This window comes from Anabrus simplex, chromosome 7, assembly GCF_040414725.1.
Source record: "Anabrus simplex isolate iqAnaSimp1 chromosome 7, ASM4041472v1, whole genome shotgun sequence".
NCBI lineage: Eukaryota > Metazoa > Arthropoda > Insecta > Orthoptera > Tettigoniidae > Anabrus > Anabrus simplex.
The window spans coordinates 136,897,392-136,909,913 of NC_090271.1; the positions used below are offsets into that span (position 1 = coordinate 136,897,392).

A 12,522-nucleotide genomic window follows, 5' to 3' on the forward strand; every position below is an offset into this window, starting at 1 on the left:
CACAATTTTTTCATCAAAGGTTATAAAAGAGCATTCCTTTTTTTTTTTTACAGAGAACAACATATGAGCCACAAGAACATCAATATACATTTGTATAACTTCTGATTCGAGTAAATAAATAAATCATCATTCTTCAATGGCGTTTCAATATACAGGGTCTTTATTTATGCTTGGCAAGGACTTTCTCGCTCGAACTTGGCCGCCAATGACAGGCCGCTACCGGCCGCTGGCGCACGCGGTTTCCGGCACTTCCTGCAGTTGTTCAGAGCTGAGCTCCGAGATAGTAGGGTGTTCAATGAAGCTACTGCGTTCTGTATGTCGTATTGTATAGTGTTTTATTGTGATTGTGTATAGTGCTGTAATTTATATGAAATATTCGTTACATGAACGTGTATATCTGCACAATACTTGCGTTAAATGGAGAAAATTGTGCGCTAGGACAAGACAAAGGTTTCGAGCGAAATTTCCAGGGAGACCAATTCCTATCAATCGGACAATAAAACAACTGGCCAAGAGATTCAAATGTATAGGTTCAGTAAACAATAAAAATAGACATAAAGGTTGTTATCTCCTTACTGAAGCGTGTTTGGTACGAGGATCATAAGTAAAAATCTGTGGCCCCCTCGTAGCCAGATTTAACGGCATGCGATTTTTATTTGTGGGGAATGTTAAAAAAATGTAGTTTATGGGAACAACCCTCACACACTAGATGAACTTAAAGACAATATAAGAGCTGCAATTGCATCCATCAGTGCTGAAGAACTTGGTAGAGTAACCGAAAACTTCATTAGGAGATGCCGATTATGTCTGGCAGTGCATGGGGAACATTTTCAGCATAAACTGTAAAAATGGTGGGTAAAATGTATGATAATAATTTTGAGCATAAACATGGTGAGTAAAATGCATGATAATGATTTTGAGCACTGTATTCTGCCGTACATACGCACGTGCGGTAGCCGGCAATTGAACCGTCACTGGTGGCCAACGTCGAGCGAGAAATTCCTTGCCAAGCATAAATAAAGACCCTGTACTACATGTCATGTGATTATAGTGTTGTGTATTGATTAAGTGGTTAAAATATATTTTTCTCAAGTTATATATAGTCAATACGGACCAATATGAATGTGATTACTTGTAAGGGACAACCTTGTCAAATGGGGGTATTCCAAAGAACCAACACAATATGACTGTGGGGAAAAACAGACAATGAATCATCTATGTCAATCCCCACTCTGTCCTGAGTCATGCAATGATGGAGAGTTATTGAAGGCTGAAGAAAATGCAGTTGCTGTTGCCTGATTCTGGGCAAAGATTATTTCATTTTCTTCCCTTAGTAATGGAATTACTCAATTGTTTTATTTTATAATACATATTTTACCGAGCTCGATAGCTGCAGTCGCTTAAGTGCGGCCAGTATCCAGTATTCGGGAGATAGTAGGTTTGAATCCCACTGTCGGCAGCCCTGAAGATGGTTTTCCGTGGTTTCCCATTTTCACACCAGGCAAATGCTGGGGCTGTACCTTAATTAAGGCCACGGCCGCTTCCTTCCCATTCCTAAGCCTTTCCCGTCCCATCGTCGCCATAAGACCTATCTGTGTCGGTGCGACGTAAAGCAAAATAGCAAAAATATAATACATATTCCATTATTTTACACAATTATGTCATGTTAAAATCTGTATAACTTCTGATTCGAGTAAATAAATAAATCATTATCTTCAATAGCGTTTCATGTATACTACATACAATGAAAGATCATTAGTGTGCTCCTCACTAAGATATTTTCTTGCTTAGCATGTCATAAATTCAAAGTCCCCATCTTATTAAATCTATATAAAAACACCTCACTTATTGTGTCACGAAATTTTGCTATTACTGCTTAGTATGATCACACTTTTCCCAGCCCTGAAAATGTTCTTTGTCATCCCTTGGAAATGGAATGTGATTTCCAACACACATAGGAGCCCTGAAAGTTGCATGATAACAGGATATAAGGCCTTGAATTCCTCAAATTCATAGGGTAAATTGCATCTTCAAGGAGCAAGCTGTCAGTCTCATAGAAGTTCAGTTTTGCTTGCTGGTTAGTAGTTAGATTGCTGAGTAACCCAGTGAGCCTCTTTGAGCCTTTTACATTCCAGTCAGAAGTTAGAAATATATTTTGTGTTGAGTGCTACCATGAACCGGTCTAGAAAGCCAAGAATAACGGCCAAGAGGATTCGTCGTGCTGACCACACGACAACTCGTAATCTGCAGGCCTTCAGGCTGAGCAGCGGTCGCTTGGTAGGCCAAGGCCCTTTAAGGGCTATAGCGCCATGGGGTTTGTTTGTTTGGTTTGTTTTGCTACCATGAAGAATAGGAATATTTGTTGTGTGATAACCTATATTAATTAGGAACAAAATCATGAGAAGTTGAGTAGTGTAGTGTATATTTGTCTTATGACAGCCTAGTTACGGATATGGAAAAAGTCTTGAAATTGCATATTAATGAAGATAAAATTAAAATCCTTCAGGTAGTGGAAAAGCATCCACATCTTAAGGGCGTAGAGTTGGCACAAATGTTAAAACTTGCACCTTCAACTTGAGTCGGTCCAAACCAATGCCAAGTATTGCCAAAGTGTTGCTGCATTCAAGATAGCGGCCAAAGTCATTCTCTTGCACATGGGTGAGTGTAACCTCCATGTAATTTATGGTCAAAGAGTGTTTAATAACCCACTGGCCTGAAACATAAGGATTCAACTAACAGTTTTAGGAAGAGCATGATCGGCAATAATACAATTATACCATTATGGGCCACAGTGCAAATGTTGTTTTTTTATCTGTTGCCTCATGTTTTTCACACCTTTTAATAACTGCTATTTTATAAGCCACAGGGGAAAGGTTTCCATATTTGTTCTCTCGTGTTTTTCAAACATTTTAATACTCTCTTCTCATCTTCAGAAATGGTAGATACAGCTTTCAGTGTATCCATATATACAAGATGTAAAATGCATACGCGCTGAAAAGAAATCAAATGTTTCCATACCCCTGTTGGATAGTTTTTGTTTGAATATTCAATAGCATGTTTTCTTGTTTAATATGTTCTCTATCCTTGTCCCTTGCTAAAATATCTTAAGTTAATACATTTACAAATGTCACAATTATCTGAGTTTTGCTGGAATACCTTCTCTGAAATGAGTACCTTTCTTTGCAGATAAATTCCAGTAAAAAGAAAAAATCTTCAGTCAGTGTTCTGATGAAGTTCTCAAACTGCCCACTTTCTTTATCACACACTAACTCTGATCCCGCAAAAATATATTTCTCAAATTCTGCTGAGTATCTTGGGTCTTAATAATCATATACCAGAACATTTTTTAAGCAGTTATGCTGCGTTCTCTTATTTTTTGCTTTGTTCAGTACAGTTGTGTTTGAATAAATGTCAGCATGTTGATGAAATGAAACATCTTGTCAGCCTGTTTGTAATAACCACCTGTCCTCATAAGATCAAAGTCACTGATGTTACAATACCTCAACACATCCAACAATCCTCTAGGTTGTATTCTTGGCTTTCTAGACGAGGGCTGTAAACTCACTGTCAGACAGCTCCTCACACAGGCATTGCAGACCTCGAACTAGCCCTCAGATCCAAGTAGACATCTCCAACCAGCCGCCTGTTGTGGGCCAATACAGGTGAATATTACTCGCTTATTATTCACTTTATTATTCATTAAGAATATTATTCACTCGAATTGGATCACAGCAGGCAACAAGCAAGCACTCACTCTGCAGTTGTGCTGGCTGTAGAGTCAGACTCCTAGTCCTGATCCTTTTCAAACCAAACCCTATGGCGCAACAGCCCCGAAGGCCATAGTCTACAAAGCAACCGCTGTTCGGCCCGAAAGATTACAGATTATGAGGTAATGTGTGGTCGGCACAACAAATCCTCTTGGCTATTCTTGGCTTTCTAGACCGGGGCCACAATCTCACCATCGGATAGCTCCTCAATTGTAACCTCGTAGGCTGAGTGGAGCTTGAAACAGCCTTCAGATCCAAGCAAAAATCCCCGACTTGGCCAAAAGTCGAACCCAGGGCCTCCAGGAAAGCACGCTACCCGTATACAATGGGACCAGCTCAGATCCTTTCAAACAGAACAAACATGACCTAGGCCATCTAGCTCAATCGGCAGAGAATCTGATAAAAAATTGGAAGGTTGTGGGTTCAATTCCCACAAGTGTCCGGTCAGTCATTTTTGTTTTGTGCTGAACATCTCTTCAGCATGCACTACCGATAATAAGCTGAAAGTTAATTTCAAGTATAATGAGATTATGAAAATAAAATATTAACTTATTATTATTTTATTCTCCATTAATTCCATCAACAACAAATCCGGTTCACATACTGTGTTGTCAGAAGAAGAATTGAAATTTCCAATGTCGTCTGTAACTGGGAATATATCTTAAAGAGGACAAGTACATTATCTATTCAAGGTCCTCAGACAGCTATCCATCACGTTTGTTTTCCCAGTCTTCATAAATGTCTCTGTAACAATTTCTATTATGATTCCAGCCAATGTACTAAGAATTCAGAAGCAGGCTCATTATATAAGGGTCAGTTAATGTTGTGTCTATTAGACTAACCATAAGCTAATTATCATACTACATCAAATATATGCTTATTATAGAAATTGAATAAAGAGAGAAGAAACATAAACTTTACACTGAAGAGAAAATTACACCATCGATGCAACTGCAGTACTGCACGTCACTTTTCCCACATTTGATATGAGCAATGAAAAACAACCTTTCTCAGCTAACGCTATATATATATATTTAAGAAAATTCAAGTTTTCGTTTATGTTTGCTCTGTGCTAGTGCAAATAACTCTCAAAGAAAATACTTTGAGGGTTAGAGCACATACACGGTAATGCCTTTGGTTTTAAAGGTGCTGTGATTGTGGTGACTTGGTATTGGTTAAAATGAAAACTTTTAAAACTTTATTTTACCACTGAAAATGTATATACACTGTGAGAACAAAATGGAATGCAATATTTGCATCTGAAGAAAATAAATAATGCACAACACACACATTTTATTAAACATTTTCCTTTCATCACATCAAATTACATTACTTAGCGAAAGGCAGGTCATCATAGAATCACTCACAGTCTTCAGGCAACAGCATTTTCAGTTTGCTGAAGGTGCTGATATTTTGTTAGCATTCTTTGGAGGGGCTTCTCAAACAACTGACGAGCCTCATATCCCAACTCTTCGTGGAAGTGGCCAAAAATCCTCCTTGAATGAAAGCTTGTACTCAAGATGTCCACCAGTTGGGTACTGTAAAGCTTGTAAATCAGCAACTGTAGGGTCATTTGGTAATCTGCCTGGGCAAAATGAATCATACACTTGCAGAGTTTTGTGAATGTAGTCCTTAGAAATTTATGATCAACTTCCTTAACTGAATAAGGGAAAGGTTTGATCCAAGCTTCTTTGGTTGCCATTGCATACTGACTTGGAATTATTTTTTTTTTGCTAGGGGCTTTACGTTGCACCGACGCAGATAGGTCTTATGGCGACGATGGAATAGGAAAGGCCTAGGAGTTGGATGGAAGCGGTCGTGGCCTTAATTAAGGTACAGCCCCAGCATTTGCCTGGAGTGAAAATGGGAAACCACGGAAAACCATTTTCAGGGCTGCCGATAGTGGGATTCGAACCTACTATCTCCCGGATGCGACTTGGAATTATAAGAATAAATTGACAAGTAAATGATATTACATATTGCACTGAAAAGGTGGACCCTCTTGTCAATTTATTCTTATAATTGCACTTCAATACGGAACAAAAATGAAATTTATAGCTTATAATTATACTACTGACTTGGAAGATAGATGGATTTGTTTCTGATGGAAGCATGAACAGAGTCACTCCATCTGTGCGTGACCTTTCGTGACAAACTCTCCACTGCTAATTTATGAGTGTGTTGAGGAGAATGATGTTCTCATTTTGATATAAACATCCATCAGAGGAAATTATTTTAGGGCAGTTTTCATTGTCTTTTTGGAATGCGTCTGTCACATAATTGAGAATAAATTTTGAGTTCGCTGCAGTTTTATCGAACCAGTAAAAAGTGGCATGCTGAATAGCTAAGTCATTATAATATTATGATCTGTCAATTTGGTTTTCAAACATACAGCACTGACATTTACAGATAGACACAACATTATGGCTTGGAAGTCCATGATTAGCACACAAGCTTTCTGTTTATCAACTAGTTGTTGTTCCTTGGATGTTTCTTCTCTAGCCAGGTCTTTCTGCTGGATGTGTTGCACGAATTTGAACGCAGATATATTTCAAGCTAGTGAGAAAAGCAAACACTGCATTCATCCTTTTTTGGCTTACGCCCTCTGCTACTAATGTTTGTTTTCTTTGCTAGTGGTTTAACATCGCACTAACACATCAAAGGTTTCCGACAACAGAAAGATGGGAAAGGACTAAGGTTGAGAAGGTAGCACCCATGGCCTTAATTAAGGTACAGTCCCAGCATTTGCCTACTGTGAAAATGGGAAACCACGCAAAACCATCTTCAGGGCTGCCGATAGTGGAATTCTAATCCACTATCTCCCAAATGCAAGCTCACAGCTAAGTGACCCTAATCACATGACCAACTTGCTCGTTACCAATGTTGCATCAAATATTTTTCATGATAATGAAATCTTTCCTTGTATTCCTCTTGCTTCTTATACAGACAATACAAATCCATTTTGGATTTAATGATGGGTTCCAGATATAATTTAGACATCAACTTCCTACAGTAGTATGAAGGAAGTTTCAGTAGACAGCGAAGAAAAGCGGTTAGGTGTTCATGCTTGTCAGTCTGTTCAACTGCGGTTTTTAGTTGTTTCTATGCTTTTGTTGATCGTACCATGCATGTCATTTTGGTATGTCCAGTAACGAACAGTCCCTTTTTTAAGACTCAGTGTGTTCGGGAGCATCTTGGCACACACCTGTTTCTTTTCGTTATTCACTTTCGGAAAAAATATTCTGGTATACTAACTGTCATCGAGATGCGTCATTGAATCCATCATGTCTAGAAAAAAAACTTTATTTTCATCTCAAGTCATCTTAAACCAGAAAGTTTCAAAAATAACCTTTGCCTTCTTTGAAATGTTATTCCTGTACCTAAATTTAAAATTCAAGCATTGTTTCACTAAACATATAACTCCCATTTTTAGTTCTTCCCTGTCTTCTAATCCCTACGTATCTCTTTCTCTGCTCGCTTAATCTTTTGTTCTTCTGATGTTTCCATGAAGGATCACCAGTTACACAACATTTCTTCCCTGTTTCATTAGCAGGTAACCTCTCAGAAGCTTTAGAAATATCACTGTTTTATTCAGTGCCAGGAGGCTCTTTGGTAGCTTCATACATTTTATATCATAAAAAGTATTTCTGAGACCTTCTTTAAATAGTGAACAATACTGAAAACAGAGAAGTGGAGTTATCTCAAAAATTCTTTTTATGATATAAAATACTTAGAATCAATACAGGCTTCAACCACAAAGTTTATTTCATGTAATAGCAACACATGTTGGAGTTTGCATCAGCTGTGACATGTAACTCTTTGGTATTTTCAACACTGGTGGTAGGAAGATCCAGAGAAGTGCTAAGTGTTTGAGACAACATTGAAAGTCAATTGTTTAGGTGTTGATCTTCACACCAGCAGAGATAAGCAGTTCTCCAGAAATACTAGGAATTTCAGTCTTTTCACCGTTTTTATCCTCTGTAATGCCATGCAAAGCCTTAGAATTACCTTCACGGAGTAAGAATGATGTTATGATTGTTAAAAGTGGATAACAGTGCACACTGAAGATTTTAAACCACGACCTTATAAGAGCATAAACTTTTTCTTAATAAGAACATTTTAATATTCATAACATCATTCTTATCTCAGTTTTTAAAAGTTTTAACTGCAATCTGTAATGTTAATTTTAGAAATCTACTAAAGATGATCCAATTAAGATCAAAACCTGTATAGATGTGAAGTATGTGAAATTCAAGTTTTAAAAATTCACATTAACATAAGGTATTGAATACAGAGGATACTGTTCAACAATAAATCATTGTTACAGTGATTTAAAGAATGTTAGTTTAGCTGTCAATACGGAAACATGAAATGTATATTTTGTCGCAAGTTAAATTGTGCAGAAACATGATGCTGTTCCCACATTTAAAAGCCTTTCAGTTCCACGTTATTGCAAATATTAATATTCCCAGTTTTCTATTGGTCTCTTTAAAATACCACTTTTTCCACTCCCATGCATCTGTTTGGTTAGTCCCAATAGTACAAAAATCTGCAATTGCAACTTTTTGTCAAATATGCAGTATTGCAGTCTCAACAACGATATGCTGTATTCCCCATTGTTAAATAATTGGAGATAATCTGAACAAACATCATTATTACAAACCTCGAACAGCTGCAGGAAATGGATTTCCAAACTTTTCTACATATTCTTCTTCATATTTGCTTACATCAGGCTTTCCCCTATACAGAATGGTGATTGCTCCCTTTGCTCCCATTACAGCAACCTCTGCTGAAGGCCAGGCATAATTTACATCACCGCGCAAATGCTTTGAAGACATTACATCATATGCTCCGCCATATCCCTATAAACACAGTAAACATTTTTAAGTAATACATAGAAAATTTTACATTTAGAGGGTGCAGATGAGGATGAAATTGTCAAGTTTTCACCGAGTGACATCATACTCAGGGTGAACAGCAAGTATAGGATAGTGCTACTGGGTGATTTCAATGTGAGATTTGAAAACAGAGCTGAAGGATATGACAAGGTGACGGGTAAATGTGGGAGAAGATATCTAAGCTAATAGAAATGGGAAGCATGTACTATACTTCTGTGCTAGTATGTGATTAGCAGTTACAGATACATTATTTAAGCATAAGGCTATTCACCGCTATGCATGGAATGGTAGGGGCACCAGATCCATAATATACTATATCTTAAAAGAATTTGAATTCCGGAGATCTGTTAGGAACGTGTGGGTATTCAAAGTGCTTTTCAATGATACAGACCACTATCTGATCTGTAGAGAACTAAGTATCTCTAGGTCTAGAATAGAGAAAGTGAAATCTGTCTGCTGACAAATAAGGGTAGGAAATCTCCAGGATGAGAAAATTGGACAGAAGTACATGGATATCATTAGTGAAAAGTCGTAAACAATAGAGAGAAAGCAAGTTAAGGATACACGAAGAGAATGGGTGGGATACAGGGATGCTATAGTAGAAACAGCAAGGAAATGCTTAGGAATAACTGTGTGTAAGGATGGGAAAAAGCAAACATATTGGTGGAATTATGGAAGTGAGGACAGATTGTAAATGCAAAAGGAAGGCAAATCAGAAAAATGGCTCCAAACAAGGATAGATGCAGATAGGGAATTATATGTAGATGAAAGAAACAGAGTGAAACAAATATTGAATCCAAGAAGAAGTAATGGGAAGATTTTGGTAATAACCTGGAAATCTTTTCTGGAGAGTAATAAAGAAAGGGAATGAGGAAAAAAGAAAACTAACAGCATTTTGGGTAAATCGGGTGAACATGTAAAAAATCCCAGGGAATCACTGGACAGGTGGAAGGATTATTTTGAAAATATTCTCGACGTAACCTTTAATGTCGCAAACAACCAAGCTTGTTGGGAGGAGGACAATAATGTTAGTGAAATTATGCTTGAGGAAATGGAAAGGATGGTGCAAAGAAACTCCATTGCCATAAAGCAGTAGAAACAGATGAAATTATACCTGAAATGGTGACATATAGTGGGAAGGCAAGGATTAAATGGTTTCACAGAGTAATAATATTATCATAGAATGTTAGTAAGGTACCTTCTGATTGGACAAAAGCAGTAACTGAACCTGTATAAGCAAGGGAACAGGAAGGATTCAGCACCAACTGAGGTATTCCATTGATTAGTATGCCAGTAAAGGACCTTTACTGGCATTTTGAAAGGGAGGGTGCAATCAGTGGTTGAGAGTACGTACGTACCTACGTACATACATACATACATACATACATACATACATACATACATACATACATACATACATGATGTACCAGAAACGCTGGTCCAGCATCAGTATTGAGTATTTCAAACTAAAAATTCACGCCGTGTGCCAACAGAGCAGCCGGCTGCAGCAAACATGTTGCGAGTGACGTAGGAGCCACCTCCAGCTCGCCAAGGCCAAGTTGCACCACCCAGAAACCTTCCAATCCTTCTACCATAAATAACTCGTATATGAATTATGATATGAATATAAGAGTAACATCACTGAACACATCATTTTAATATCTCCAATACCACCAAGTTTCATTAAAATCCACCTAGGATTAAGGAAGATATTGAAGAAATGAAACAGCTTCAATCTCTGTGACTTTGGTATAAAAGAGAAGCGAGAATTCAACATGACACAGTCTTGTCCCACAGTTGAACCAGGACGGTTGGCTGATGGAAGTTAGTGCTGCGATGTGACATTATGGAATCGAAGTCTACAGTCAACTCTATGAAATTACGGTGAGAAGAACTTTGAAACATTTCAATAGTCTTGTGAACTTAGTCATAGAATCAAGAAGTACGATACTTTAAATATCTCATAGTGATTGAAATATTTCTGCTGATAGCGAACTTAGAATCTTGAACAGTGTATTTGGACTTGTATTTTCTCAAGTGGAACTTGAATGTTAGGAAAACATTAAAACTTCACGTGTAAATTAACTTGTAATTTCATGGTATCTTTAAATGAACCCAGGACTATCAGTGAACAGAGCTAATTTTCACGATTAAACGATTATAATGTCTTACCAGTATTATTATTATTATTATTCATGTTTTAACACAAACGTGACAGTGTGAGTGAACGGGACTAATTTAATTCCTGTATTAACCCATTAGCATCATTTGATGACCCTAGCTCGCAAAAGTTATTTGTGGCATATGAATCCAATGATGAGCTCAGCTCGTGGCGATGCACTGCTGTATATCAATACATGTAGTTCAGTTACTAGTACTAACTCACAGATGCCACTTGTATGCATTCTGAGCTGAAGTTTAGACATGTGGCTTTGGTTATTTCCCACGCTCCAGGTTATCACACACTTCTGGAACAAGAGATAAAATAATCTTTGTTCATATTATTTTGCTCACGTCAGTTGCAATCATGGTGTCAAGCAGATGTGTTGATGTTGATGAAGATGGAATACGAAAGCTATTAGATAATGTTTTAGAGAGTGATTATGAAGACAGTGATGTTTGTGACGAAGAAATAGACCCTGAAGGTCTTAGCTCTAGTTTGAGTGATGCGTGTAATAGTGCTGATGACACGGAGAGTGATACAAATGACAACGGTGGGCCAAGTCCTTCGAAACGATTTCGTACCTCGGCACAGACTAACTTGAATGACTGGAACTGGACAAAAAGTGACAATATCCCTGTTGTACATACGTTTAGTGAATACAGCAGGGTTAGTGATAACTTTTTGAAAAAGTCGGACATGCAGCCAGTATCTGAACTCGCAGTTTTTTGTGAATACATGAACCCTTTGTTTGATTTATGTGTGAATTGGAAAGATAACAAGGATGTTTGCTTTCTCATCACTAAACGCAAATCAGCTGACATGACAGAGACAGGCAAACTCAGATGAAAGAGAGGACAAACCCCTAGGGAGGAAGTGATAAAGCCCAAGTGTGGCCTTGAATACCAGAAGGGAATGGGTGGGGTTGACCTTCAGGATCAGGTGACAGCTCTGTTCCCTGTCATGCGAGGCACAGTAAAATGATATAGAAAAATATTCTTTTACCTCCCAGATATATGCATTTTCAATTCCTTCACTGTGTAACACAATATCGCTGCTAACAAAAAGATGAGCTACACTGACTTCAGAACTAGCATTACAAAGCAGCTACTTGAAACTGTTCAGTTGCCGGAGTACTCTGTTCGAGGTCTACCTTCAGTGAGCACAACCCCTACCAGATTACAAGCTAAATCATGGGCCCACTTTCCCATGCATATTCACCAAACAGAGAAAAAAACAAAAGTTATGAAAAGATGTGTTGTGTGCTACAGCTGATCTAAGAGAAGTGAAAGTTCCTGGCAGTGCAAAAAGTGTGGTATAGCACTTCACTTAGAAGAATGTTTTGAGCTGTACCACGCTCAGCAGATGTACTAGAAAAGCGGCATTGGTAAGCTTATTCCTTTATTATTATGCATACAAATTTTCAGAAAGGAATATTTACTGGTTGGTTTTTAAATAATACTGTGCAGACGACTGCTGTAGTGTGGGATTTGAATGTGTTTCCTCAGTGAACTGCTATAGTATTTAAATAGGATGTGAATGGGTTAATAATCTGGCAACTGGAGTGGGACATTGATGATGATGATGATTAATAGTCTAATAGTGCTACTTTCTTGTCATATAATAGTGTGTGTGAACAGAACTAATTTCACAGTAAAGCATTTAACTTCTTCTAGGAAAGTGAAGTAATTACCAT

The 12,522-nt window shown here is 37.8% G+C and overlaps 1 protein-coding gene across 1 annotated transcript in view; it reads right to left on the reverse strand.

Moving 5' to 3' along the window:
• The window catches only part of LOC136877360 (propionyl-CoA carboxylase beta chain, mitochondrial), a 200,226-nt gene that overhangs the window by 13,208 nt on the left and 174,496 nt on the right, over window positions 1–12,522 (reverse strand). The window contains exon 9 of the mRNA XM_067151334.2: window positions 8,431–8,629. Within this exon, the coding sequence (XP_067007435.2) occupies window positions 8,431–8,629 (199 nt within the window). The remainder of the gene's footprint in view (window positions 1–8,430; window positions 8,630–12,522) is intronic.